Source organism: Argiope bruennichi, chromosome 6, assembly GCF_947563725.1.
Source record: "Argiope bruennichi chromosome 6, qqArgBrue1.1, whole genome shotgun sequence".
In the NCBI taxonomy this organism is placed as follows: Eukaryota; Metazoa; Arthropoda; class Arachnida; order Araneae; family Araneidae; genus Argiope; species Argiope bruennichi.
The window spans coordinates 132,562,962-132,590,736 of NC_079156.1; the positions used below are offsets into that span (position 1 = coordinate 132,562,962).

At 29.0% G+C, this 27,775-nt stretch overlaps 1 protein-coding gene across 5 annotated transcripts in view; it reads right to left on the reverse strand.

The window, feature by feature from the left end:
* The window catches only part of LOC129972445 (low-density lipoprotein receptor-related protein 1-like), a 199,773-nt gene that overhangs the window by 126,678 nt on the left and 45,320 nt on the right, over nt 1-27,775 (reverse strand). For all 5 annotated transcript variants that reach the window (XM_056086584.1, XM_056086586.1, XM_056086587.1 and 2 more), the window contains exons 3-11: nt 13,516-13,644; nt 11,968-12,081; nt 10,544-10,672; nt 9,504-9,658; nt 8,753-8,852; nt 6,892-7,054; nt 5,613-5,841; nt 3,598-3,793; nt 1,571-1,714 (exon numbers count right to left, since the gene is read on the reverse strand). In XM_056086584.1, coding sequence (XP_055942559.1) covers nt 1,571-1,714; nt 3,598-3,793; nt 5,613-5,841; nt 6,892-7,054; nt 8,753-8,852; nt 9,504-9,658; nt 10,544-10,672; nt 11,968-12,081; nt 13,516-13,644 — 1,359 coding nt within the window. The remainder of the gene's footprint in view (nt 1-1,570; nt 1,715-3,597; nt 3,794-5,612; nt 5,842-6,891; nt 7,055-8,752; nt 8,853-9,503; nt 9,659-10,543; nt 10,673-11,967; nt 12,082-13,515; nt 13,645-27,775) is intronic.

Sequence of the window (27,775 nt, forward strand, 5' to 3'; positions counted from 1 at the left end):
CTATTTATCTGATACATAAATATGGCATGCTTTGCTACTCAGATAAGCATTAAATAATATGATAGTTTATATTCTTTTACCAACATCAAATATAACCTTTAAATTAATAGAGCAATTTCCTCTGTAAACAATGATTAAATTTGCCACGCTGATTCTGATCTCAATTTTTCATATGTAATGCTAAATGTTTCATGGTACAACAAAAATATTTCTAAACAGAAAATCTGGGTAATGATTTAATCTTATAATCCCCTGATTTACGTGACACATTTCAGCTTACTAAAAATGTCAAGATTAGGGGTTTGTTTGATGATTTTCAGATTATACCAAATTCATCAAAACCCATCATACTATGATTTCAGAAAAGTTGGTTGTATTCCCACATTTATTTGGCAATTTTTTTTATTGCATCAAAATTGCAAATGCAAAATTACCAATCACCAAGTTAACACTAAACCTATCCTGAGTGCAGAGCTGCCAACCCTACATAAAAAAATTTAGGAGCACAAGACTAGAAAAATAGGAGCAAACAAGAAAAAATAGGAGCAAATCTACGATACCAAATTTTTACTAGTTATTCCCATGTACTCCCTTATTTTCACAGTTTTGACATAGACTTCTTTAAAGCAATGAAACTCAAAGAATGTTTAAATAAACAACAGCAATAAACAAATTAAAATTATTTTATATATGAAGTACACACATAGATAACTTTACTTCTTAAATAAAAAAATTGGTTCTTTAGCTGTAAATTTTCTTACTATGTATTATTTAAGAAGTTTACTGTAGTTAATAAATTTCTAAACATTTCAATTTTGATTGATATTACAAAGACTTGCCTTTTTATTGAGATTTCCAAATCATGCTAAAAATATTTTTATAAAAATATTTACAATTTTTTTTTTTTTTTTTTTTCCCCTCCCTGAAGGAAAAGGTGAAATTTTTTTCTAAGAGATTTTTAGATTCATAAAAAAGATCAGCTTCATTAAAAATAAGTATAAACACAAAATAGCGACTGACGAAAAGCAAACCGCATTCAGTATCGGAAACGATAATTTTTCAAAACCAAAAGTAGTATTTTTTTTAAAGAATTGCATTTGGCAAGCAGATTATTCAAATTACATAGGAAGAGTGAGAAATACAAAAATAAAACCGTCAAATTTTAAGAAATCGGAGTTTTCTGATAATTTTCAGATTACCGGAGTAAACTGATAAAAAGTGGAGAAACTCCGATTAAATCAGAGTACTTGGCAGGTCTGCGAGTGGTCAAATGACCATTTTCCAATGTATCGATGAAATGACAGTTTGCCTTTTTGGGCAATTTATCATAGGGTTTATAAATATATAGAAACACAAAATTTGAATTGGTCAAGTCTTTTTTAGAGCCGATTTAAGTTTATTTCATAACATATCCTTTAATATAAACTTTATGATATTCATAAACTACATGGCTCTCCTGAATAAATTCATCATTTATAAAACACTTTTGGCATTTTTAGTTATTATAATAACAATACTTAAAGTAATAATTTTATAAAATCTGCTTTAAAATAACTCAGTAAATACATACGAATGCATTTCTTTCCTTGTGAGAAACTTTTGGCAAGCTTAAAACCTGACTGGCATCGACACTTTGGGATAGGAACTCCCTGCTTAAAAAGAGGGATACATATCTGTTCACACTGGCCATTTTCAACTGTACATGAATGATTAACTGCAAAAAAATATATTATATATATATCAGCAATTTATTCATCATAAGTTTCACTCTAAAAAAGTCAAACCTGCAACAACAAATTTTTTGTTTGTAATTTCCTTTGGAGAAATTACAAGTCCTTTGCAAAATACAAATTATCCAATATGCTTCAACAACGCACAGTTTCATAGGAAAGAAATTATTTATTATAAATGCTTAAAGATAATCTAAAATTTATTTAATGCAATGAATTGATGTCAAGTTCTTTAAAATGACATCTACCATTTTGAGATTGAATAAACAAATTAAACCTTTTTTCAACTTTGTTTGAATTTCTATTCCCCCCCCCCTCCATTTACAATTTGTTAATAACATTAAATTATTTTACTCTTACAACAAACACTTATGAAGAATATTAATCCATCATCATCTAAATATAGCAGAAAAGTAAAAAATAGTAAAAGTTTTTTACGTAATTAAAGAATTCAGTCAACTGAATTCATTCAACTTAGTGATATCATACAATTATTAATAGTGACAGGCATATATATTTTGTGGATCCAAGCATTGCACATTAAGGGTTCTCTTATAATAGTTGGTCAATTATGTTTCACACTTCAACAACTTTTTAGCTTAATCAATATGGTAATAACTATCATCAAAAATCGTTGAAAGTTAATAAATATTTAAAACACATAATTATAAGTTAATGATTTTCTTATTTATGAAATACAAATATTAAATTATTATGACAAATTATAAGGAAGTAAATTTCAAACAAATATAACACTAATAATTACTATTTTACAAAATTTGTCTACTAGAAAAGAAAACCCCTCTAAAATTAAAATTCTAATGTATCATAAATGGAAATTCAAATATTTGATATCAATTTTAATAAATGATTGTTAACACATATTGCAATCCTAGTATTTTATATTGAAAGAATGTGTATTCTTTAGAAATTTATTTTTTTAGTAACATGACTAAAAACAATTTTTAATCAACTTGCCCTACAGCCCTTCCCAGAACAGTGGTCCAAGACACCTGTCTAGTTAGAAATCCGCCAATGATTCTTACAATCAAACAATGTTAACCAATCATTCAGGGTATTTATAAATACCTAATAGATAATTATTCAAGAACACCCAGGTTTACTAACATATTTTTTTAATTCACCTTTTAATTTAATTTTTCACATTTTAATTTTTATTAAGTTAATTTTGTTAATGATGTTGTCTTCATTCAAATGTTGAGATTTCAAAATATACAACCTATAGAGGACAATAATTTACCTCCATAAAATATCAATAACATAAAGTCAAAATTATACTTCATTAAATTCTGTAACAACATATTCATTCAATAATCAGTGACAAGTTGACAAGTGAGTATTACAGAAAAGCTTATTACATCAATCAATATCAACATAAGAATGAATCATTTCTGTCATCCTAAATAACAAAATAACACTTTTTAAATGTTCAATGGAGATGTCAAAAATAGCTTTCTAAAAACTGTCAATCTGAATCATCATTGACTACAGACAATTGATATTTAGTTATTAAATAGAAATGAAAGAAATGCACTCGCCAAAAGATGGAAGCATTTGCATTCTAAATGGTAAACAATTACAGCTGACTTAAAGAAAGATATCCAATACTAAATGAACATTTCATTATATTTAATTTTCTTTAAAATCTTAAAGGATAATTGAAATTGTATTTAAATTAATCATAGAAAAATTATTTATATATATGCCCAATAGAAGACATATTGAATAGAAAAAGTAATAAACAATATCCACAAATATATAATTAATTCAATAGATCAAAATATAATAAACTGCATCTGTGATAAAGAAAAAATTCCATGGCAAAAAGAAATTAATTTCAACTCACCATCTGGTTGTTTTTGCCTGTGATACACACGAATTGAATAAGGGTGTGTTTTATTAGATTTTATAGATTTTGAAGAAGAAACATTGTGCTTAGGAATGGCCAATATATTGCTGCCATCCACATTTGTAACATACATATAGTCTTCAAATGTAGATATTCTAATAAGGTTATTGGATATGAAATTCAAACTTTTCATCTAAAGGAAGAGAAACAAAGATATTTAGATTTCATGATTAGCTTATCAAAATCAATATAAAAATGCATTTTAACTGATAAAGGTAAGCAGACATGGAGGTCATTAAAATTATTTCTCTTATTTTTGCATGATTAAACAAAGAGTTTAAGAGTTTTCAGAAATTATTAAGATTTTTTTTTTTTTTTTTTTTTGTTAAAACCATAACTAGACAGAAGTGCAATCTAGAGAAGAAAGCAGAAAACAGAAAAAGAAAAAAAAAAAGAGATAATGGGAAACTATTCTGAATTTAGATGAGAGAGCATTTTGATTTCAACATGCAGAGATTTAGTGTATAAAAATAACAGATTATGCAACTCAGAAATTAAGGTGAAATTTGAGTTTGAATGATAAGAAAAAGAAAACCATTTCTAAAACATAGATAAATTGAAATTATTACATATTATATATATACACACACACACACACACACACACACACACATCAGATATGTGTAATTGTCTTATTCAAAAAATAACAAAAATGTATTTTATAAAAATTTACAGCTAAAGTGTAAGTATAATAAGCATAGGTTTAGCTAAATAGCAGATAATATATACTGTAATTCTAAATCCACAATAATGCTCATATGATTAACTTATAATCAAACAATGTAAGAAAATCTTGAAGTAGCAAAAATCTAATCTTGATTACAAATGAAATTGCACAATATTAATTCCATTTGATTAGCACTAAATTTATACTAGAACAAGCAAATTTGAGTCATAAAACCAAAGAAAGAAAATTAACTCCAATCTTAAAAGCATAGTTCACATACATCATCAGTGATACCCACACATTGTTAGCACAGACATACACAAACACTTTATATTATATATGTGTATATATATACATACAATTTGATAAAACTATTATCAATAAAAAAAAAGACATTCTACAACCACATAATTTACATTTATTATGTTTTCACAAGATGAATCTTGAATTAAACCGTCACTTCAATCACTAAGGATCCCTGTAACACTTTAGAGATACAAACATTTGAAATACTATGTACAGAATATTTTTAAAACTACAGTACACTCCCGAGTATCTGGTTCGCGACTCTCTGGTCTAGTTTTCTTTTATCATAATTAAATGTGCATGACAAGGCATCAATTAAGTCTTTTACTAAGGAGTTTCTCCTAAATAAAAACTGTACGTTTTGACTATTATTTTAGGGTTATTTCTTATCTGTGTAACCATTTATCAGTGAAAAATAAAATCAATTTGAGCCAATGTTCTTAAGAATTTGGCCAACGATTTACATTAATGTTTTATTTATGTTTCCGAAAGAATTACAGAATTTATGTTAAAATGTGAACAGTTTATATCCTTTAAGTTACTTTTTCTCTAATAAATTCTTAAAATATGCAGTGCAGTATATAAACATATATAAACTACTAGTACAAAGCCTTCTATTTTAACTCGATACGTTACTAACACATTAACACGACACCGCTCCTATGATTCACTGGGCTATGGATGTGTTCACATTGAGATAAATAAAGGGCTTAATACTCAATAAGAAGTAAGAAATATGTATTATAACAGTGAATTTTGGTATAAAAACTTGGTCTTCATTTATCAGTGGGCAAACAAATAAATTCATAGAAATCCGGCCTATCTGGCTTTTTTGTTATCCGGTCATTCCTTATGCCACATTGGGTCGGATATTCAGGAGTGTTCTGCACAGAAATATTAATACAATTTAAATCTATTTTTTTTTTTTCATTAGTTTTTGAAATGAAGCAATTAAAACACATGTTCCTTTTCAAAATACCTGTTTGTTTCTGAGAAGTGTTTTTCTGCCAGTTCCATCATATTTTATCTTTTCTATTGTACCCAAATAAAAGTCAATCCAATAGACACTCTCGGTAGGGATGTCTACAGCTATGCCATTAGGCTTAACAATTTTTTCTGCAACCAATTTTGTTCTGTCAGATCCATCCAACTGTGCTCTCTCCAATGCAGGTGATGAGTGGAAACCCCATACAGTGAAAAACATTAGCCTGTAAGAACATAAATAATAAGATAATAAAATAATAATTCAGGAAAAAGAAAATGCATATAAAAATAGAAGCTGCTATATGGGTATAAAATGTTACTAATTTTTAATCTTTCAGAATTTTTCTGAAATACAGGTTACTTAACATAAAATTATCCTATAACGATAAATACAGTAATCATAAAAATACTAAACTCTGGTTTATGCATTTTATAACATGAAAAAAAAATTAATGAAAAGGACGGGAGCAACCAATTTAAAATTAGAATTTCTTCACCTTAGAAATCAAAAATATAATTTGTATATTAAGCACTATCTTGCATCAGAATTTAAAAAAGAAGCATGAATATGAATAATAAAATTATAATTAATAAATATAATTAAAATATTACTGAATATAGAATTCTAATATTAATTAAGAGAAATGAATGAGATCGGACAATCAATGAAGATAAAAAGTTATCTCTTTTGTAAGAAAAATATGTTAATCATTCTAATTTTAATTAAAAATAAAGCAAGTTAAATTAAAGAATGTATCAATGGAAATTACTCCATTCAAAATATCAAAAAATGTCAACATATAAGATGGAACTGTGACTCAGTTAACAACTAAAAGAAATAGTAAAATTTTTGATCAACTAATTTCTTCGATAATAATGAATTAAGTTTGTAAAGATGGAAAAAAATTTACAGTGAACAAGAATGCAAATGCTTATTAAAGCAAATACTTACAGTATTGAAATTCAATAATTAATTAGATTAAAACCTACTATTTTTATTAAATTGAAGTGAAACTTATTAATTAAATTTTATTAAATATTTTGAAAAGTTATTTTATACTTTGCATAAAAAATAAATAAAGAAAAAAATGCTATATAGAAAAAGGAGAATTTTAATTTTAAACAGTCAAACATAAAAGGAATCCTTTCAAAAGAGTAGTTTTAATTCAAATGCAACAATAAGGAAATGAATAACACCACAGAAAACAAGGATAAGAATTATTGTTCTTAAATAGATAAAATTTTAACAAATTTACTGATTTCTGATTACATACCCTTTGGTGGGATCCAAAGCCAGATCTTTAGGCTCACTGAATGATATATCAATGAGGGTGACACAAAGAGTCAAATAATGCTGACAAACAAACAACATCTCTCTCTCCACATCCAGAAAATACCAATTTCCTGAGACCCAATCATATGCTATTTGACTTAAGGCTATAACGACAGGAGAAAAAAAATTAATTAAAAGAAGGAAAAAAAAAAAGAATATAAAAGTTATTAGATAATTTTATTTAATAAGTTACAAAAATGTTTCCTTTTTACAATACACAATTTATTTATTTATTTTTACTTCATATAGACAAGGGTATTCAAATTGGAATCCTACAAAATTATTCCGTAATTCTAAAATTCTAATTATTTAGAATATAGAATGCTGGCAATTTATTACTATTTTTTATATATATGGCTTTAAATAAATATAGCTAAAAAAAACACAATTCAATTTTTGCAAAAAAAATTTATTGGTGTCATATTCCTCTAATTAAGATTTATTCTTACATAAATTTCTACAAGTAAAGCAGAATAATTTTTAAATTGAACTATTGGTATAATCAAAATAAGGCACGAAAATCTGAAAGTTTGCCTACATTCGATGATATGGTAGGCATTTGATTTTAATTTCATTGAGCTTTTTCTGTAAACTTAATATTGTATAGACCTATATAATTTAATTCACTAATAAAGGCATCACCCATATGTATAGGTGACATAAATAATAATAATTAAAAACCTATTTATTTGCAACCAGATGAATTGTAAATAGAATTACATATTTACAGTCTTAACTCAAAAATTTTCATTGTTATTAAAAATATGCTCATGAAGAATTGGACTCAATGTCTTGAACTGCTATCAGTGAAAAATAGTAGAATGTGATAGACATTTTAATCCCTTAATTGTGGTACCTGAGCTCTATTTGTGCATCAAATTATGATATTTTCAAATTCATAAACTAAAATTGGGCGATTCAGAGATATTATAATGTTTGTGAATACAAAATACCGATACAAAAATGGCAAATAATCCATACTCATTTTGAGTATTCTATGCGCTCTTACTGAAGCAGTATGATTCTTAATGATATCAATATTTCCGAAACAGACAGGCTTGTCTAATGAGAAGTTGAGAAAGCAATGCAGAAAGGGATTTAAATTATCTGAAAAAAATATCTTCCTACTACATCAAAAACTAAAGAACTTTTAATATATATTTAAAATCTCCATTATGTGTCAACAAAATTTTTTAAGAATAAATATTATAAAACAAAGTTAATAGCACCCATTTTGCATCGTCTACCATTATCAATGAATTACAATTAAAAGCATTTTTTTTTTTTTTTTAATCCATGCAAAGAATCATAGTTAAAAAATTCCTACAAAACAGCTTATCAAGCGGAGAAGTACGGGGAGGGTAACATCCCGGGGAATTGTCACTTTGGGATAAGAAAATATGTAACATTTTCAAGAATATTTGTTTAAATAAATGAGGTAAATACAGCCTGGCTTAGCTAATTTATAGTTTTACATTTACTTTACCTGAATATGAAATTCATATATTTTCATTCTATTAATCTAAATTACAGTAGAAGGTAAAAAGTCAGATTTTTGTAATAAGAATGAGCAACTGAAAAAAGTTTTTGGTATTCTGTCACTATAATTATAATTCACAGGGTAGGGACAAGGTTGGGAAGGCTCAGAATTCAAGTTGCAACCTAAAAGAATATCCCCTTTTATTAATTATTCAGTCAGACTTATTTCCAAAGATGTTACGAATGATGAATAAAGAAAAGACATATACAGTATTATAAAAGAACTGCAATGTGGGGGAAAAAAAATATTCAGAAAATCTTACTTGACTGAGCATATAACTGAGGTAATGTTAATTTCCATTGGATAGAGAAATTAAAAGCATTGCAGCATTCCAATCCAGAAGAGTTCCCACCATTCACAGCCTATAAAACATTTTCTTATTTAGTAATTGTATAGAACAATAAATATTTTAAAGAACTATAATTAACATACCATATTACAAATACATTAACTGAAACATATTTTACAGCACTCCTAACAACCATTATACAATCACTAGAAGGCACCTCATACAAACATGAATAAACTATTATAACCTCTTAAGGCACCATTTATAATTTATGTTCAATGGGTTTCTGTAATAATAGTGATAACTGCACCTTATACATTTTTGTGTGAAATTTTTCTATTTATACCATAGTCACCAAATCAAATTAAGAACATCAGTACAGTAGCTTTAAAGTGCAAAACTGACAAAAACATAAATGTTGCAACATATGGTTAAGGTAGCTGGCACTTATTTTGGCTATTAAGAAAGAAAGAAAGAAAAAAACATCTGTATCTGAAGTTACCTCACTGAAAAGTGTATAAATGTTTAACACTTAACCAAGAGGTTGTATCTGCTCTACCTTTCTTGGTGAATGGAAAACCAATGAAAAGAAGTCACAATGGGAAAATGTAAACTTACATAACTTATCAGTTAAATGTTAAATCATGTTAACTCCAGTGAGTATGTTAAAAGGTTACAATAAATGACCAATTATAAAATTTAAAAAGAAGAAAATAAAACTTACCCAACATATCGTTTCATTTCTATGATCAAAATCTATTGGTGACTTTTCAGGTACTTTGATTGCAGTGTTGTTACGTACAAGAGAGCCATTCAAATATATGTGCTGTAGATTAGCAGAATTGGTGAAAATCAAAGTCGGAGGTGCTTTATATGGAACTAAAAATATAAAATTAATTAAGGTAATATAAAACATTTTAAATAAAATTAACATAAAAAAATTATGTTTATTAACCAGGGTTGAATAATTAAATAAGTAACTACCTAAAAGATCCAAGGTTTAATATTTTTTGCAACATTTTTAAAGCAATTTAATTTTGTTTTTTAGTTTAATCAACATGGCTGCTTTTACATATTTTCTGACAGATAGAAATTAAAATTAAGTATTTTTAATTTTTGAACATTATTCATGATAATTTTTTTTCATATTTCAAATTTGCTTTCAATATAATAAGATGTTTTTAAAAAAAGCTATATGTGGGTGGCTGACTCAGAAGTCAACAGCCCAGGCAAATTCCGCCTAGTGCCATTAAAATAAAAAAAGAGGAAAAAGATAACAAAAGATTTGAGTTACTGAGATATTCCACTTTATTATATAGAGAAAGAATAAATTATAATATTTTTATAACTTTTACATTCAAATTTCTTTTATGCAAAACACTAAAACAAATTCTCTTGAAGATAACTCACAATTATTTTTCATTATTATTACTAAATTAAAACTGATGAAAAGTATCAGATTCAAAAAGCGACACACTTCAACTATCGATTGTACATCAAGGCCTGCATATCTTTGTCTAGTTTAACTGATCTAAGACGTCTCTTAAATGCTTTTGGAAAGAGCAATGAACTATCAGTTGACACTTGCTATCCCATTTATTTGGAGGATTGAGAGAATGTCAAAACTTCACAGATAGAGAATTTCAATAATGAGTAAAGATTTTTGATATATCTTGCACATTCATTTTCTAATAAATTGACACAGAATCCTTTTAAAGTAGAATTGTTTGTTAATTTAATAAATAAATAATATTCCAAACTTACCATTGATGCCAATGCATTTACGCCCTTTGGCCTTATAGCCCTCAACACAAAGACATTCATAAGATGTACCTTTTCTACTACAGATTTGATCACATAAGTCTTCACTTTCACACTTATTTTCTTGTATAACTAAAAAAGGATAGTAGATTGAACATGTTAGCAATTTTCAGCATCTCATGGAGAATGATACCTCAAGTCAACAAATTAAACAAATAAATTAAAATTAATCATACAAAAACAAAACAAAAAATGCTAATATAAATTACACAACAAACTAGATTTATACAAAGAAATATCAGCATATTTCTTTTTACATTTTCAAATTAATTTTAATTATTTTTAAATTTTATTTTACATATAGCAAATCATTCTTCAAAGGAAAATATAAAAATTGATTTCTCCGAACATTACATATTAAATCAACAAAATGATATTTTGTCTATTCTATTTTAAAAACATACTTGAAATTACTCCTGTTTTATTAAAAAAGCTCATATGATGTCATTTTTTAAAATTTATATAATACTTGAAATGTATGCAAAACTTATTTTAACTTTACTATATCTTTTATTTAACCCATTTACATCATTCAAGAAAATGAAAACTTGGCCAATATCACCAAAGTGTGTGTATTTTTTTAATTGTATAAATATAGAAATATTTCAAAATCATGAAGAAAAAAAAATGATATACACGAAGAATTTATTTTATTTAGTTCATTGAAGTTATACCCTGAAAATAATTTGAGAAATTAAATTTAAGCTTTCTACACAGTATGATAGTACTTCAAATACCCAATACATAAAGCAGTAATCATAAAATTGATAAATGAACCGTTACTCTTTTTTTGTAATAAATAAATATGATGTTTACAAGCTTTTTTGTAAAGTTGTTTCAGTGGGTTTTAAAAAATGTTAGCCAGTATATTTTGATGATAATAATTGATATGATATAATCTCTGTACTGCTGATGTTTCTATTTTTGGTTCATTTGGTTCAAGTATTTTTCTTGCTGCTATTTTCTTGGAAAACAAAATGCTCTATCTTTATGAATAGTTTTGAAAATAACATTGCTTCTCAAGCAGACCATATCAAAGTAATAAAAAAATACAAGCATTTGGTTCTTATGCAAAAATAAAAACAAAGCACATTTCTATATTTTAGAGCTAATGTCCAGTAAAACTCCATACATAATGCAAATATGCTAATTTTTGAAAAAAGATTAGTTAAGATCAATAATAACAATTTCTCATTTTGAAGTAGAAGAATTTTGAAGAAGCCATTCAAACTTTACTATGTTGATGAGAATGGCACTTTGGCCATTAATGCATACAATGCAGCAGGTAGAATCAGATTTTGAATCTAAAGCCTTTTAGTTCCCAAGTAAAAACCTTTAACCTTTGGGAGAAGCAGAAATTTATTTACCAACACAAGCACTGCCATTGGGTTCTTTTCCTTCTCCACAGAAACAAGTAGGACCTTTCGGACTGGGTTTGCAACCATAAGTGCAGTTAAGTTCAGAACACATAGCTTTATTACCTAAAAAATGAAATCAAAAATATAATTTCAACAAATATCTTTAACATATGTACAATTCACATACATTTTGGAGAATTCAATAATGCCAACTAAAAACCTATAAATCTGATAATTTATTAAAATACCAACATAATAATAAAGAAAACCAATACTGAATTTTAATTTTTATTAGAAAATATGAATTCAGTATATAAAGCAAGTGCTTTAATGTTTCGAAACTGTAAAAAATAATAAAAATAAAAATAGCCATCACTGATGGAAATTCTAAAATCTTGCTAGCAAATAATTTTAATAGACTTCAAGGGGGAGGGGATCAAGAACATGGTACTGCATCATTGCCAAACTATGATTATTTTGGCAATGTATTAACAAACACTATCACATCAGTTAAAAAGTAGGACTGTATATAGAAATTTGAGGCAAAAGTTGTTCAATTTTTATGATTTTTTTAAAATTTAATTGATAATTGATTTAGTAATTAAAATAATTTTATCACTTAAATTGGATGAAAAGGTTTTTAATAAATGCTTCATTGATGTGTGCTATTATGTTATTTTTTATTCCTGTTAATTAAAAAAAAATATTTCTGAAGCTATTGTATAATACAGAACATAACATGAAATATGCAATAAAGGTAAAATGTTAATAAGCAAATTATTTTTTATTTGTATGCTTTATATATTTTGTTTTTATATTTAGACTCTACTAGAACACTCTGCTTATTAATGGTTTTTACCATCGTACTTTTTGCTAATTCCCTAGCTTCTCCCAGAGCCCGGTTTGTATAAGGGTGTCTTATGGTAATAGCATTAGTAGAACCTTATTAGTCATTGATGCATTCCAACAGATCATTTTTATTTAAATCACAAATAAATTTTATTTCTAATTTGATAAATAATTTTTTTTTTTTTTGTTTTGGAAAGGGAAAATATAAATTTAAATATCATTGGCGAAGCTTTTAAGTACACAATTTAAGCTTGACAAACATTGGCGGCAATGCAATGTTTTTGAGTTTAACCGTATCCAAAACCTCTAAACACAGACAATATTGAAGTCCTTTTTTTACTCCCATTAAATCGACAACATTCGACCAAACATAATTATTGGCAAAAAAAAGGTCATTTTTCTGTGACGTGCATGCCGCCAAATTTAACATTTTGTAGCGTCAAGCAGCTGTCTTTGGAATTTTCAGCATATGGGTTGTTGCTGAACAAACTGAAAAATCTCAAGATTAAGCATAAAATTGCTTCAAATATTTGTAAGTCAGTACTTTTATTTCTCAATATGCAAGTTATGAATATTATGAAATTATTGGAGGTAGATTAGTTTTATTTAATCATTATAAAATATGTCACATATTTTTAAAAGTCAAATTTTGGCTAAGAACAAATTTCACAACTTTAGATTTAAAAAAATAACTAAGAAAAGCCTTACGACAAAAAGGTCCTTCGTCAGAAAAATCTGGACAATCATTAGTTCCATCACAGAGTTTGGAAATTTTCCTACATGTTATTCCATCGTTGCATCTGAAGTAATTTTTCGGACAGAGATGATCTTTATGACCTAAAATAAAGAGACCATAAGCTTAATGTAAATAAAATAAAACTTACATTTACTGTGAATTATCATTTTCCTTTTAACATGCAATTTATATTCTGTGAGGTAGAAATTTGAAAGCACACTAATATATTCAAAAACCAATTAATCTCACAAAACAAAATGCACCTTAGAATATTCTAAGTATTACGAGAAAAAAACTACAACGAGCGAGGTTTTATTTTCCTACTAAAGACAACTATATATTATTAACTCCTATTATACATATTTTTTTTTATTACAAACCACCATACAGAAATTTTATTTTCCTGTAATTAAATCAATTAACTTTTCACGCATCGAAAGTACTATTGGTGCATTATTAAAACAAATTTTAAATGGAAAAAAAAATAATAAAAAAATTAATTGAATTGATTTTTTATGCAAAATCTAAATAAATAAGAAACATTTGCATGCAAATGCAAAACATCCATTTATAAATTTTTTTAAACAAATAAAGTCAATCACAGAATTGAATTTATTTTAACATTTTAAAGAAATACTTAAAAATATTTTTCAGTCATTAAAATGTTACCGCAATGATTGATGTTGCTACATTTATTTATATTTAACTCCGTGTCGCGAGGTGTAATGGCTTCGGATTCAGGTTCAAGACCTGATTTCACCGAAAATAGGCCACCTATGAAAGCCCGGTAAGCGCAAAAATGCCATCATGAATTAAATATCTTGAGACTATAATAATGGAGGAATTTGGAAAGCAGGATTCTTACTAGCTCAGTTATCATCCTCATCATCTGAATATAGTCTGAAAGTCTGTTCCTAAACAGCAGTCACGCAGCTTTCAAATTACTATTCATTTTAACGTCAACTAATATTCAGATGTCAATTTAATATCTATTATAAACGTTCATTCAATTTAATATTATAATGTAAATTCAAAAAAAAAAATCTTTGTTCTTAGAATATATATGCTTTTATGAAACAATACACAAGTGGAAAGCATTATTAAACTTTTCTTTCTTTCTTTCTTTCCTTCTTTAAGAGTAATTTTTCACTTTTTAAAAATGATCGTACGGTTGCTTTTACGCGTTCGGGATGTAACTTTTTTAGTAAAAAATATGACCTGCCATTCCTTTGAAACTTGTGATTTTTATGCAATACACCTGAATAACATTAAATAGTTTAAATTAATTAGAGTAATTAGATCCTGCGAGACATGGGAAAACAAAATGCCCGAGCAACTCAAAGTGTTTATGTATTTGTATTTAAATACTGAGAAAAAAAATTTAATTTTAAGTGCAAAATTTTGATTTGTAACAAAAAAAAAAGCATGCTAACTTGTGAATACGATAATTCGAGTCGTTTTAATGAGATTTGAAAAGGCGCGGATTATGTTATAGGGAGGATTGGAAATCGCGACCAACTTCTCAAATCAAGTTTCTCGTATCCATCTCAATAGGAATAGAATTGGGAGGAGGTTGAAATTTTTATTTATTCTAACTCTTTTGCGAGTAAAAATAGGAAAATCATTCAAATTTGATCAAGATAGCAATTTTGCTTCCACACTATTGTTTCCCAAACGCTAATAATTTCTAAAATATATTTTTAAACAATACTTTCATTGCCTTAATTACTCACGCATTTTGTGATGATAATAAATACAGTTTTGTGGGCACACTATAATTGCTACAGGGTGCGGCACAAAAACTCGGCAAAGTTATTGCATCGTAGAATAGAAGTTAATTCATTTCTTTAAATGTTTGTTCATTTCTTTTTGTCTACCACTTCAATTATAAAAATTTTTATAATGCGCCTTTTAGTTTATGTACCGATTTTTGCTCTTTTTAAAATGTCAAGCAAAAGATATGCTATTTTAAAGTTGGAAAACGAACAGTATGAAGTCGTTTGCTTGCTTAATGCGCCTCGGCAAACAATGTCTGATGCAATCTATCGCTTCAAAAAGCTTGGCAACAATGGTCAAAATCCAGGAAGTGAACTAAAATGCATGGTGAACTCTCTCAGTAGCCGTAAGGTTATCGAAATGCGAGTTCAATGAAATTCGAAGGTTCCCATGAGAAAGATCGCTTGTGAACTGGAAATAAGGAACTGATCAGTGCAACGAATGGCACAATCAGAGCTTGGACTGAAGCCTTACAAGGTCCAAAAATTTCAGCTTCTCACTGAAGAAAACAAAATCCTGCGGCTCCAAAGACGCCGAAAACTTGAAACGGGCCGCATGTCAGCACTGAGAGAGATTCCTTTTCATTAATGAGAAGCTTTTACCATCCAGAAGCTCGTAACTCCTAGAACTATAGGTTCTGATCTGTAGACGCACTAAGCACTTCAGAAAATATTGAACATCTCAAAATTCCAAAGCCGGTCTGGGTCTGGGACGGAATTTGTGAAAGTTGCAAAACATCTTAGGTTTTTGTGGATGAGGGAGTTAAAATAATTCAAAAAGTGTACCTGTGGGACATTCTAGAAGCTTTTATAATTTTCGTGGGCCAAAACACACTTCGGCAATGTAAAGTGGGAGTTTCAACAAGACTCTGCATCAGTTCACAAGGCTAAAAAGACAGAAGAGGTGGTGGAAGGAATATTTTCTGGAAGTGATATCATCTGGAGAATGGGCACAAAACTCGCCGAATCTCAATCCCATGTTTAAAGTGTATGGTCCATTTTGGAGTCTAGGGTTTGCTCTAAACGACATAAAAGTTTGGAAACTCTAAAGCAATGGCTTCGGCGGGAATGGAATAAATTAAAGAAATACTGCTGAAAATTTCAATAAGAGTTTGCGCCTCTGCATCACTGCAAAAACCGGCCACTTTGAAACCAATTAAATTTATTTATCAGTAAATGTCTAATCTTATTATTATTTGCTTTATTTTGTTAATTTATTTATTTTTAATGAAGTAATATTAAAATTTGTTTCTCCGGGTTTTTCTGTCGCACCTGTATATTATTAAAAGTAAATTTTTAAAATAAAGACGAATAAAGCTTAAAAATTAAGATGCTAAGATGTTTCGTATTAAAAGTTCAAATCCTCTTTATTTATTTCTTAAACAATAAATATAAATAAAGGGGACAAAATGATCCATTTGTTTCATATGTGTAAGGTGTCAAATTAGACAGCATACTGAACTACAAATAAAGTTCACAAGGTGATATAGACCACTAGCCTTTTATTAATATTTTTACTGCAGATTATTTAAATCATTTAAATAGATCTATTGGGCTTAAAATTTTAGTTAATAAATATGGGTATGTGGGGAAAACATTTAGGATTTTCAGTTGTACATACAGTGAGCTTTCTGTGCGTGCGTGTGTGCGTGTATGTGTGTGTGCACATAGAAATATGTATAGTAAGATTTTCATTATTTTCTTATCAAAAACCATTATTCATAGTTGATTTTTTAAGGTTAAATTTGAATTAAACTAATAAAGAAATTTATTTTTAAAAATGTACAATAAAAAGAGATTTTTCAAAATTGAAGTACCATTCTTATTAAAATTACATACTTTTTCGCCGCGTTTAAAATTTTTCCCTCTTACTTTCTATGACTTTTACGAAGCCTTTTTTAAAAGATTTCTCTTTAGAAAACAATGAACAAAAAAACCTAAACTATTTAATAATTTCGAGTTCAAAAAATTATTTTAAAATTACGCTCCAGATTAGGAAGGGATTAGAAAACAATCATCCTGTTTTCTACGAATTCTAATGCAGTAAGAATCAATGAAATAGTTTACTTTTTCTTTCATTATTTAATTTATATTTTTGCTAAAATCCAAATTTTTGGGCGGTTTTTGACTATAATAAAAATTCTATACTATATGCAGAAATTGTTATGCTATTGAAATTCAAAGATTCCTTTAAAAAAAAAATTCAAATAAGAGAGATTGTCGATGCATAAAAATTCGACTAAAAATAAATAAAATTGCTAGCAAAGAAGAATATAGAAGCAACATTATTCAGAATGTCTCCCCCCCCCCTCCAAAAAAATAAAAGTAAGCTTAGAAAATTCAAATGCTTGAAAATGCAAATATAAGTATATATTGTTATTATTGTATGAAAATGTAAATAGTTCGAATTATTTAAAATTACGTCAGATTTTCATAATACTTTTTTAAGTTTGTGGAATGGAATCACGGTCATTCTTGTAAATTTTTGAAAGCGGTCGAATCACTTCCTTTAGAAAAATATGGAAATTTATATTATATTTCTTTCATTTATCATTTCGAATAATAAATAAAATGAAATCTTTCTTTCATTTATGGTAGATAATAACTCCACTGTGGGTAAAAAAAAACGGGGGAGGGGAACTATTCAAAAGCTGAATGAGCGATAATTTCACGACAACATTTTCATTCCTCTCCAATTAAAACGATTATAAATTGTATTAAACTGTCTACATAAAAAAATAAAATAAACACACAGTTCATGAAAAGCCTTTATTTGTAAAGATATAAATATTCCAAGATCTGGAGATCAAAGAGCATATTCCGACCAGTCCTAACATGGCGTGTTACAAATTTAGTCTGCGTGAACCAAAACAGGAAAGAAGGAAATAAAATATAGAAAAACAAATGGAACAGTGATAATAACCCTGAATCCTTCTGCGAACCAATGCCGCGGAGAATGATGTTCTTATCGAACCACCAACGTGAGACCAGCTAATCGGAATTATTCGCACGAAGAGTGATAAAAGCGACAACAAAGAAGCAAAAAACTGTCTCGATTTTGGATGCAAAACAGAACCGGCGTGCGAGGAGACATCGCGGCATTTGAGTTATTCAGAAAGTAGATTGAAAAATTGGGCAGTAATTCCTTCGGATGCACGATTGTGCATGAACGTTTAGTGGCTTTTACGCGTTTGTTATCCGGCGGCTATCTTTCGCGCCATTTTTATTTCTGAGTTTATCAGGAAAATGCGATCATAAAACTTTTATGGATAAAAATTTTGCAAAATCCAGATTTCAAGCTTGGCTATGGGAAAATATTTAGTCATATCGATTGATAAAAAACATCTGAAGAATGTAGAACAAAAGAAGAAAAACGGTACGATTACCAACACAAATTCTTAAGACATATTAAAATGGGATTTAATCAGTAAAACGTGAATTAAAATGAAAAAACTGGGTTCCAAACCTTTAAAACTGTCATTGTTGTTAAAAAGAAATGCACAAAGAAAAATTGAATTTTAAAAATGAGGGGGGAAAATAGTTAAATTAGTTCAAAATGAAACACGCCAACGAAAGCAGTAGAATTTCAAATGACATATGCCCAAGACAAAATGCAGATGTGCTAATTACAATTTAAAAATAACATACATTCAAATTTTAATTCTACGTTTTATCTACAACCTCGAAATGATTACATCATGTCAAATACTTTTAATTTCAAAACTGTTCTTTTTTTATATAATTTGAATTAATATTTTATTCAAGCATTTGGTTTTTAAATTAATTTAGAAACGCCACAATTTCGGTCATTACATGTACTGGAATATAAAGAGAAAAGCACCGATTCAAGGGTAATCTAAATCTTTTAATCATTGTTCAAAATAACAAAATCCGTCCTACTTTCGTGTTGCTTCAATGGTGAAAGTTAATACAATTTAAATCAGCAGCAAGGGGTGATCATATTTTATAAATAGAATTGTAGATCTGTTTTGAATTTTGAACCTAATTCGTCAAAGGATTGTCCGTCTGTCAGTTTGCATGTATGTGAAAGCAATAACTCCAAAATTCAAGCTTTCAGAAAAACGGAATTCGGTAAATACCAACATTACAAACAGGCAAGAAAATATTTGAATTCATTTTTTTTTTTTTTTTAATTTTCGTAAAAAAAAAAGTCACCTAAAATCCACCATCATTTTTTTTTTTTTTTTCATTATACTTTGAACAAAAATTCGTCATACTGTGTTAATATAAGAGTAAATCCAGGCAGAGCACTCCCGCCTGATTAATATATATATTGTTACGAACCTATAATATTGCTACCCGGCACGAATAGAGTCATCGTAAGAAAGACCGTTGTACGATCGGTCCTGTACGTGCTGAGATCAATGAACTTAGAGCTTGGCGACAGACTTGGCGAGCATTTGGCGGCTTGGTGATAAATTTGGCGAGTTTAGCGACTAAATGGATAGTACCGGAAAGTTCGAGAACTTTCAAGATCCATCCACTAACAACCGAGATGCAGCCAGGTACGCCCTGATTGGTCAGAGGATTCTAGCCCCGCCTCCCGGAACTATAAAAGACGGGCACTCAGAAGCTACGAAGTTGTTACCAGGAAAAGACCCAACTGATCCCTGCAGTTATAGACCCATATCCCTACTCTCTTCTGTCAGCAAAATTGCTGAACAGATAATTCTCAATAGATTAAATAATTACCTAGAAGAACATAATATACTAACACCTGAACAATTTGGATTTCGCCGTAACCTATCTACAACCCACCAATTAATTAGAGCAGTAGAATTCATTGAAGAAGGTTTTGAAAATAAACAAAAAACTGCAGCGGTTTTCCTTGACATTCAGAAAGCTTTTGACAGAGTTTGGCAAGATGGTCTTATATACAAGCTAATTAATTACAACATACCCCCACACCTTATCAAAATTATAATTTCTTACCTCAGTTACAGATCCTTTAAAATCAAGATAAACAATGAATTTTCGGAAGTAAAACCTATTCTTGCAGGTGTACCTCAAGGATCTAAACTAGGGCCAATTTTATTTTCCTTGTTTATTAATGATATCCCCAAGCAATTTAACACTATGTTGTGCATGTACGCTGATGACACTGCAATACTAGCTAGAAACAAAAATCAAAATTTCATTACCATAGCTTTAAACCGACATATTAAATCTCTTGAGGACTGGTTCGTCGAATGGAAAATTGAAATAAATGCTAGTAAAACTGAAGCTATAGTTTTTAATAAAAATAACTGTAAAAAGAATTTCTCCCCAGTTAAAATTAAAAATCAAACTGTCCCGTGGTCTAAGGAATGCAAATATTTAGGTGTTATTCTAGATAGTAAATTAACTTGGAAACCCCACTTTATTTACACAGCTAAAAAGTTTCGAGACCTTACTCGTAAATTTTATCCCTTAATTTCTCGAAACTCCAAAATGAGTAGACAAAATAAAATGCTTATTTACTCTTCCTACTTGCGTCCAGTATTAACTTATGCCTGCCCTGTGTGGGGATATGCTGCCAAGACTAATCTTAGACTTATTGAACGCCAGCAAAATAACTTAATTAGAAATTTCTGCAATATGAAATACTACATGCCCAATACAAATATGTACTTATGCCTAGACTATCCCCCTCTTAAAAAATTCATTCAAAATCTAGCCACTAACTTCTTTAAAAACATGGATAAGAATGAAAATGAAGCAATAGCTAAAATCCCTAAATATAAACCATCTACAAACTCTAGAAGACCCCGTAATATACTACTTTAATTTATCTCAGCCCCTTAGTTTTTCTTCCTAACTTTTATTTTTTCAAACTCAAATTATACTGTATCTCAATAGCCAATTCTAGCTCACGAGCAGTAAAAACTTACTAAGCCCAACGGCAGCGTATCCCCCCCCCCCTTCACCCTAATATCAGACAATCACAATGAGTCCTGACACTCGTCATCTCCAAATTTCGTCGAAGACGGCCACGGCAAAGTATAGACAGCAAAGCACTGTGAAGTCTCTCCTTACCGGGGCTAGGCGCCCCGTCAACCCAACCATCAAGCTACGAAGTTGTTGTTGTTATGTGGATCGTCCAAGAAGTCGTGTGTATCGGAAGAAGTTGTGTGGATCGTCAAAAGTTGTGTGTGTGTGAGAGGAGTCGGAGTCGCCGACAAATAAGAGGTCTTGGAGGATTAGACAGCAAGAAAGCTGCTGAACTATAGCAATTAAATGCGCTGAGTAATTACAATTGAGTGGCGGTATTTGTTGTAGAAGAAAAATTTTGTAACAATATATATATAAATTATACTATTAATCAGAAGTAAAGACAGTGAAAATGGTCTCCTGAATATTTCCTAATAATGTTTATTCCCCACTCCTCGGGAAAAAAATATGGACTTTGACTAAGGCAAAGAACGCCTTACATGCTATTGGCGTACAATAATTACGAAATATTAACCTTTAACGCGAATTAAGTATTTTTACGGAATCTATCGCGTAATCATTGGCGAGTATTTTGGCGATTAATCCTTGGCATGTGATTAATAGTATCCAAAAATAGAATTTATGTTTTAGAGGTGATTTCCCCAACCGAATGGCTCAGAAATACAATTGAAGTTACAAAATCACAGACCAAATTTGATATAATTAAATCACTACGCTCTTAAAGTGCAAGCTGAACAGACATTCAACCTCTTGTTGGATTTCACTTAAAATGTGATGTGTCTACTCTATAGATGTTAAATCTGTGTACCAAACTTTATTCATCTAACTCTCTTCGTTTTGTAGTTATCATGTAAAGTTACATTCGAAAAGCCGTACAGACAGACTTCCTCTGAATGGCTTTTGCACAAAATTTGATAGAAACCTACAAATTCAGTATAAAGACCATATACCAAGTTTCATCCATTTAACTTAAAGCGTTTTTGAGTTATCTTTATCACAGAGTGACATACGGACATTTCCCAAAAATGTATTTTTCGAACATAGATGGTCTAAAACATGGAGATGCGTCAAAATCTCTAATTCCAATTTTTTTTTTGCGATTACAACACTTTCTCTATATTTCGTATACGAAATAAAAAAAAAAAATCGGACATTTAATTAAGATTCTGAGAATTTCGTCAATCCAAGTCAAAAGAGGATGCTTCTGCCGGGTCATTTTAGTTCAAACAACTCAAAAATGACTTATTCGCAACTCATCAAGTTGCAGAAAAGTGCGCAGGGGAGGGGGGGGGAGTAAGCATTATTGTCAAGCATTTAACAGATGCATCGCAAGTAACAAACAAAAAAAAAAGCAGTGAATCCGAGATGCAACTTTCCACGGAAAGTTCGAGGAGTTAACGTATCATAAACAGATAACATTCCAGGACACAAGTTTCTAAACAAGTTAGAATTCCGAGAATATCACAGCATGCGCGCTCAATTTTTAATGAGCCACGGCCTACGAGATAGCTGAAGAGTGACAAGCCGGTGTTGGCTACAAAATATCACGAGTAGCTGGCGAAATTAAGTTTTATTTGTAAATATATATAATAAATATATGCTATGCGAAATAATTGCTGATAAATCGATTTAATTAGAATAAAAAGTGCAAAATGATCTCATATTAATTCAGAAAAGCAGACCACTTTTTTCCTTCCAATACACATGAAAAATCAAACGATAAATTCGTACTTTCTGTCATAAAACATTACTTTTCGCATTTAATTGAAAGAAGAATATTTGCAAACGATAGCTAATTTCTCCAAACATGTTTATAAAATGCAGAGATAAACTTTCAGTTCTTGCTGACTAATACAAACTTCTGGTACTTGCATAAAAATTTCAGATTTTCAATAATTTCTAATACATTTGTAAATATCTATTAAATGATGAGCAAAATCTGTTCAGAAAACATCTGTCTGTCCGACTGTTTGAGTACAAATGGAAATAATTACAGAACGCAAAGAGCCATAGAAATAAAATAAGCTACACGAATTTAGTCTCTACAATAGAGATTCTTATCAAATTTTGAACCAAATATGCCAAGCATATGTAGAAGTCTTTATTTTCTTATGCATGAAAACGCGATCATTCATAAACACAGTGACTTAAATCAATGAAATTCGCTGTCTTGATTCAATTTTTAGTTCTGCGTCAAATTTTGGTATGAATCGGCAAGTAAGAAAGAAAAAGACTTCAAAAACACGTTTTCTCAAAAGAAATTCAAAAATGTTAGATTCATGGCAAAGATCTGTCATTTGTAACTATCAACTAAATGTGTGATTTGCAACTAGACTGCATGGAGTTAATGAACTCTTGGTCTCTCTTATCCAAAGTTCAAAATTTTATAAGGGGAGAGGGGGGGGGATTCATTGGAAGGTATGCGAAATTATTTAAGGACTAAAGCACGGTGACATTGCTAAAAATGCATGGCATTTCTTAGACAAAGTACGCAACTTTTTTTTTTTTTTTTTTGAAGAAAAAATGTTGAAACCGTGGGAAAGAGTGCAAACAAAAAAGATTTAAAGATACCTTAAAAACGATGTTAAACAAAACTTGTAGAACCTTAAATCTTTGTAAAACAAATACTACTGTCTCCCCGACAATAACATTTGTTTTACAAGTTACTGTAGGAAATAAATGTACTTTATATACCGTATTTTAAAAAGGTCATAACAAATATCATTGTCTCCTTAGTTTTCTCGATAAATATATAATCCACAGGTTAATGGTTTCTATTCAAATGGATGATACAGAAATCAGTGCTATTTTAATAGGATGGTAAAAAAATTCCGTGAGAATCTACTATCAGGTGAGATTGCATTCGAGTGTTCGCACATAAACCCTTTTCTAAGGTCAGAAGTATTTAATTGAAAAATAATAACCTAAATTCATGAAAGGAAATACATTTTTACTTCTTCATATGTGAATTATGTAAATAGAAAGTATTGCCATCAATAAAAAAAAAAAAAAAAAAATCATACTCTCATTTTAACACATCTCTACTTTTCAAACCTCCAAAAGACTGAAATGATCGGAATGATGCCTATCTAGCTGTGAACTCGAAAATGATTTCAGTTAGATGAATGGAATTTGGCATATTGTCGTAACAACAAATTTGGAGATTTCTATCAAAATTTGAACGAAATCCATTCGTAGGAAATCTATCTGCCCGAGTACAAGGTAAGAAACGAAAAGAGCTAAACAGATAACATTTATTACGTACATACAACATCTTAAGTATGGATCTGCGTCAATATGGAAACGAATTTGTCAATGAGCTGATTTCGGTCTATCTTAGATTATGGACGAATATAAAAGCGATAAGAAACGCAAGGACTTAATTTGGTATGTGATCTCTTAATTATAAACTGTAGATATGCATTACATTTTGATTTTAATCAGTCGAGGAAAAAAGAAAAAAAACGTGCAAAATAGTATTCGATTTTTAGGAATTTAAATAGTAACGGCATTCCAGCAATTTATTGACAAAGATCGCACGCTAACAGACACTTCTCTAACTTTTGAATCGCCAATGACATGCGGTTAGTAATACAGAAGTATTGATTTCATTACTAAACACATAATTCTCATGTGTGGGACTCTAAAAATTAAAAATATTAGCTCTCGTGGCATTCGTGCGCTTGCCCTAAATCCACAATATTATGTGGAATGTGGTAAAGATAACTTTATTAGAGAACATGCAAGAGACCAACTCCATTGATTTTATTAGAATAATTATTGACTTTTCACTAAATTTGTAACCGTATTCTTGCATATTTAGAAGGCTGTATTCTCACTAGTAGACATCAGTTATGAATCAATTTGATTCAACGGGAAATTAGAAGTTGGAAGATAGAGATACTTCAGATAACTCTTGAGTAAAAGTTAATATTAGAATTAATTTGAATGCATGTTTCTGATGTTCTGCGATTTTTGACGAATTTTCTTTTCTCAAGTCTTTCAAGATCTTTTCTAAATTTAGAAGAAGAAAAACTATGTGTAAATTTTGTATCAGTTCTATCTTAAATAATTAAATTATCTGTCTTTATTTATGGCGCACTAGACGCCTTTGGTTACCTGTTGGTCCGTCAGGATTAATGATTGTTGAAATTTTGGTTTAAATATGCTATGTAAGTTGGCATAAATGGCTTTATCAGCAAACTATTTTTAAGCTTCAAATTTTGATAGATATATAATTCAAACTATTTTAGAAACCTTATGCCATTCTGTTTATTTTACAATGTATTTCCTTATTTTCTGTGAACTTTCCCAAAATTCGCAAAGAATGAGTAAATTATTTGTCAATTTCTAACCTAAAATAATGTAATATTCACCATTTTTCTTCATATTAATAGTATTTTAAATAAAAATTTAAATCTTTTACAATTTCTTTAAAAATTTTAATCTTTTACAATTTTTTTAAAAATTTAAATCTTATACAATTTTTTTAAAAATTTAAATCTTTTACAATTTTTTTCCAGAATTAAATAAATATATCGTTTGCCTGCCTGAAATTTGCTATACCAATAATGATTTGCGTTAAGGACAGGATAATTATTCGGATTTTAAAACAAAAACATACAACTTCATTTCTGACCTTTATCAATAACTTTAGTATTCACCCAAAATTCTTACGCTTTTATATTACCGTTCGAAAGGTTTCTATTTGTACAGAATTTTTAGAATTCTTATTGGAAAACACGTTTAAAATATTTTTTTAAAAAATAATAAAATATGAATAAAGTTTTATATGACAAAAAAAAAAATAATTGACCTTATTGAATTTTTTTTTTATTTGAAGTTCATTCAAAAATTATTTTTTAACTGTATTATTTTCGGAGGCTATTGTGAAAATACGTCAATATTTTGCTTAATTTTTTATTAAAATCTCAATTAAAAATTTTTTTTTAAAAATCGTTCTTCCAGGTGCACATTCCAAAGCATATATGTATCAAGTTTGGTAGCTCTAGGGCTAAAGGGTCTAGCTCATAGATCGCCAACACACAAACAAACATTCATCTTTATTATAAAATTTCCCTTGTTCGTACCTCAAATTATTTACAAGACTTTTCATAATAAATATTTTAAAATATTGGTTAGATATGGGAGAAAGAATATTCTGTATATTATCTAACATCCTTTTTGCATTCAACTTTATAAAATTAATATTTAAAAGAATTTAGGCAAAAAGTATGCTCCCTTAATTTTAATGTTTAGAAAAAATTGACTTTTAAAAATAGTTCTCTTAGGTTCCTTGATGCTAAAAAACTAATTTAAGCATTAATATATTCTTTTTATAAACTTTTATTTAACTAGTTTCATGCTTTGTAAAGATGGAATCTCGAAATCGGCTTTTTACTTATATTCTAATGAAACTGGGTTCTGAAATTTGTGCATTTGTGTGCTCTTGATAACAGTACACTATTTTAGTATTATAAGAACTGAATCATTGTTTAGTCAATTAATCTGATGAAATTTTCATTTACCCATGATGTTAATTTAGAGAAAGAATTGATTTAATGATTCCATAATATTTGTCATAACTATTGGCGTATGCTCAGTGCAGACGATATTTAAGCAGGCGGAGGGTGCCAACATCTGTGCCTATTTCTCGAGTGTTATATGTAAATATGTTGTATTAAATGTGTAACTTTAATGTATGCGTTTGTGAACAGTTAAGTGAAAAATAAAATGTGAGAAGACAACTAGTGATTTTTTATTGGGCTAATTATATTATCCAATAATTAAAATTAAAAAATAGAAAATAATTTTTAAAAATCTATTTTTCAAAATGCTAGATATCTTTAAAATTTATTTAAAACTTTATTGGCATATTTTTTAGATAAGAAAGACGTTATCATATATCTTTTACCATTTGCGCAATGGCGAACATTAAATTTTTAGCTTGAGGCATTTCTTTCCACACACAAGTTGCTCGGCTCACGAAGCTTATTAATTAAATAAATCGTCTGACCTTTGACTCTTACAATCTATTTACTTCCATTAATTTGCTCTAATGACTCTTTGTATATATTTAAAGACCCATAATTTGCTCGACTCAATTGAATCCAGTGTAAAGAAAGCGTATGGATATTCTTTTTTCTCTCTCTATTAATTCAAAGATTATTTTTGCAGCTGAACCTACTAAAGTACAGGTTTATTCCTCAAGCGAGCTGTCTTCCATTTTATGTAATCAAAAATGTCCCGAATGTAAGTATAAATCAAAAACTGGCCCCGTTTAAAGGCGGTTCATTTCAGCTATTTTAACTCGTCAAGCTTGGGATTTCGTTATTACATAACTAGCCTTCACGTCCATTTCGGACAAATTTATTGGTAGCCTAACCGTGTAATTAATGTCATTTCCTTTACATTTTTATAAATAGAAAGTGACAAATTTTACCATTTTGTCTTTGTTCCTTTCTCGTATACGTAGCATAGAGGAAGTACAGTAATCGTCTAAAAA